Source organism: Etheostoma spectabile, unplaced genomic scaffold (assembly GCF_008692095.1).
Source record: "Etheostoma spectabile isolate EspeVRDwgs_2016 unplaced genomic scaffold, UIUC_Espe_1.0 scaffold431, whole genome shotgun sequence".
NCBI classification, from domain to species: Eukaryota; Metazoa; Chordata; class Actinopteri; order Perciformes; family Percidae; genus Etheostoma; species Etheostoma spectabile.
Window position 1 is genome coordinate 92,277 of NW_022605607.1, and position 3,574 is coordinate 95,850.

Genomic DNA, 3,574 nt, shown 5'->3' on the forward strand with positions numbered 1-3,574 from the left:
TCACCCGAGCGTCTGAGATTAACACATCACTTAATCCGTAGCTATCGCCAAGTTATTCCACTGACAATAAATTGCGTGTGTGTGTCCAAGTATTTTGATAATCAATCGATCAGTTTGAGTATTGTTTTTGTTAAATATGAATGTGCGCCCGGTGAGCTCAGCCGGTACAGCGGGCGCCCATCTCGAGGTTTGCGGGTTCGACTCCGACCTGCGACCCTTTGCTACGTCATTTCCCGAACTAACGCCATCGATAGACTACTGTCCCAGATTATGCTTTAAATACTTATTAAACGCTTTATAACTGATTCATTAAGACATTGTTATGAATGAATAAATGATAAAAACAGTTCTGTGGTTTCTCTTTATTGAAAAAAAAAAAAAATTCCAGACAGACATCATTTAAAAACTTTAAGACAAAGTCCAAAATGTCCAGAAAGAAACATAACTGGAACGTTTCCCCTCCGCCGTTAGAGAGCAGATCAATGTCGACTTTTTCAAATTTAAGTCCAACCCGTAGACGGCCAATCAGATCGCAGCTTCAGCGAGCCGAGTGTGTTCCTGTTCACTCGGGACCGCGTCACGTCAGTCGGGGGATTTTAAAATAAAAACAAAACAAAAAACCTGCTAAACGACACGCTTACATATGCTGGATATCTACAGGAAGCAGCTGACTGGCGCCTGATGATGTCACCCTGGCGCCTGATGATGTCACCCTGGCGCCGGGTCTCAGTCCGAGTCGCTGTCCCCGTCGCTGTCCGCCTCCTTCACATCCACGCTGAACTTGTACTCCTGGTCGCAGCCCATGTACGCGTCGCTCATGAAGTACAGCGTGTAGTTGTGGACGCCCATCGCCGGGGCAACAAAGTCCAATTTGACCTGCAGAGGGAGGGGGCTGGGGTGGGGGGGAGAGAGAGTACATCAGACGGATTGGTTCAAGCGAGCGGTAACACGGTGATGTCATGTGACCGGTTGACATCACGACTAGCTGCAGTCTCCTCCTGAACAGAGGTGGCGCTAATGAGACCGACTACTGCCATTAGAGACTAGAAGAAGAGAAAGGTAAACAACGGCAGAACAAGCAGCAGCATTGACGTCAACGCTTCGATTTGATTGGATGTCCTACTTGGTGGGATGGACCCTTTCATTCACCATAGAAGAAGTCACTTAACCCAGTGAGTGAACCACAGATCTCGGGGTTCTGGGGGGAGCACGTGTGTGTGGTTCTGTGTGTGTGTGGTTTCTGTTGTGGGGGGTTTCGTGTGGTGTGTTGTGGGGGGGTGGGGGTTTCTGTGTGTGTGTGTGTGTGGGGGGTGGGGGGGGTGGTGTGTGTGTGTGTGGGTGTGGTGGGGTTCTGTGTTGTGTGCGTGCGTGTGTGTGTGGTGGGGGGGTTTGGTGTGGTGTGGTGTGTGGGGGGTGGGGGTGTTCTGTGTGTGTGGGGGGGGTGGGGGGGTTCTGTGTGTGTGTGTGTGGGGGGGGGGGGTGTCTGTGTTGTGTGTGTGTTTGGGTGTGTGGGGGGGGTGGTTCTGGTTGTTGTTGTGTGTGGTGTGGGGGGTGGTGTGGTTCGGTCGTGGGTGTGTTTTGTGTGGGTGGGGGGGTGGGGGTTCTGGGTGGGTTGGGGGGTGGGGTGGTTCTTGGGTGTGTGTGTGGTGTGTGGGGACGAACCTGCATGGCTTTCTGCTGCAGCGTGAGCCTCTTGATGGAGATCAGCTGGTGTCGATTCGGGTCCCGGTGATCACGACCCACCAGAGCCCTCCTCACGGTGAGGTTACATGAGATACACACAGACAAACATCTCATTATCAATAAATACATTCTTAAAATCATTAACATCTATCACATCGCAAATGTAGCAACACTATAACTCAGAAAATTCCGCAGAAATTTTATCAGTGTGCCTGCTATTGGGGCCCATCCGAATAGCAATAAAACTTAATAAAAAATAATAAAAGTGTTAACTGTCTTAACCCTTTAGAGATGTAACTTTTTAAAACCTGTTTAAGACCTTTCTGTTTCCCAGAAACAGCTATGAAGCAGCTAGAGCTAAACCAACCAGACTCCATGTAAAACCAGTCCTTTTAGTCTCCATAGTTACATGTCTGCGACCGGAGCAAGATTTCCTACATTTCCACCAAAAATGAAGTCTGAAGAGTTAAAACTGGAGGAGAGAGAGACATTTTGTTTGAGAAACTTCCAGAGATCCGTCCCCCAGCCCCCCCCCACTCTGTCCTCCACTCTAGCTCTGAACATTGCGCCACATACACACACATTGGAAAATCTGAGCCGGTCTGAAAACGGGACGATACGTAAACTGGGATTCTGGAGAAACCGTGCTTGATATCTGAACGCCCATTCAGCCCAATAAACGCCAAAGTCTTGTCTTCGGTTTAAACCTTTAATCATGGTTCTACGTGAAAAAAAGAAAGAAAACTAGAACCGTCGATCACTCTGAATGTTTAGTTCGGAGATATCACATTTAATGAGTTCCAGTTCCCATCTTTCCTTCCTTCTTACTCCTCTTTCTTTCTTTCTCCTTTTTTTCCTTCTGTCTCTCCATATTTCTTTCTTGGTTTACTTCTGTCTTTCCTCCTTCCATCAGTGTTTCCTTTGTCCTACTTCTTCAGTGGTGTTAGTAACTAGTATTAGAACAGGAAGTGGGTGTACCTGGGGGAAGAGCGGTGCGATGACGGGCCCGGTGACCTCCTCCTCTCTCTCCAGCTGAACCTGAACCAGAACCGGACTCCCGCTGGAACCAACAGGGACAAATACTTCATTCACTGATACTAGCATACAAATACACACTGGAGTACTTCAGGAAGCCCGAAGTACTACAGAGTGAAAACAAAACCTGTTGTAGAGCGTCCTCTGGTGGACAGACTATGCAACGCCATCACTAACAGGGACGTTGTAGAGCGTCCTCTGTTACACACTATGGCAACGCCTCATAACAGGGACGTTGTAGAGCGTCCTCGGGTGACAGACTATGCTAGATTATTTGTCATGCTAAGATGATTTTTGTTTGAATCAAAATAAATGTCTTTGAAAAATATATAATAATTTTGTTATCGGGGTGGGGCATTATGCCGATATGGATAAAAATCGGCAGAACGCCTAATACGCACCCCGCCTCGCATATATCGCTGCGGCTCTAATTAAAAGGTAAAACCATCGTCTTGATTTAGCAGGTATATTTACACACACACCCACACACACACACCCACACACCAGGGGACAACACAACACACACACAGCTCGGGGGGAACACAGCACGGCAACACCGGGCACACAGCACCACAAAAACACACACAACGACAGCACACACACACACCCTTGACGTGTTCCTTGTCGGCGACCTCGTACGACAGCTAGCGCGATGTTGGGTAGGGGTGGTGGCTAGAGGGTTTGAGGGTGAGAAGGGAGGAGGGGGCGGGAAAGCGACGTCGGCCATCTGGGGCGGACATCTTTGCACCGCGCCGTCCGCTCCTCGTCCTCCTCCTCCAGATGCGAAGATGCTCTCAACGCCCGGGAACTGAGAGGGACCAGAGTCACGGAGACACAGAGACCGGGCGCGTCAGGT

The 3,574-nt window shown here is 49.2% G+C and overlaps 1 protein-coding gene across 1 annotated transcript in view; it reads right to left on the reverse strand.

The window, feature by feature from the left end:
* Positions 1 to 694: 694 nt before the first annotated feature.
* Positions 695 to 3,574, reverse strand: part of snrnp200 (small nuclear ribonucleoprotein 200 (U5)) — a 62,240-nt gene continuing 59,360 nt past the window's right edge. Inside the window, 3 exon segments of the mRNA XM_032511655.1 lie at positions 695 to 892; positions 1,737 to 1,762; positions 2,662 to 2,743. Coding sequence (XP_032367546.1) covers positions 727 to 892; positions 1,737 to 1,762; positions 2,662 to 2,743 — 274 coding nt within the window. The 3' untranslated portion in view covers positions 695 to 726.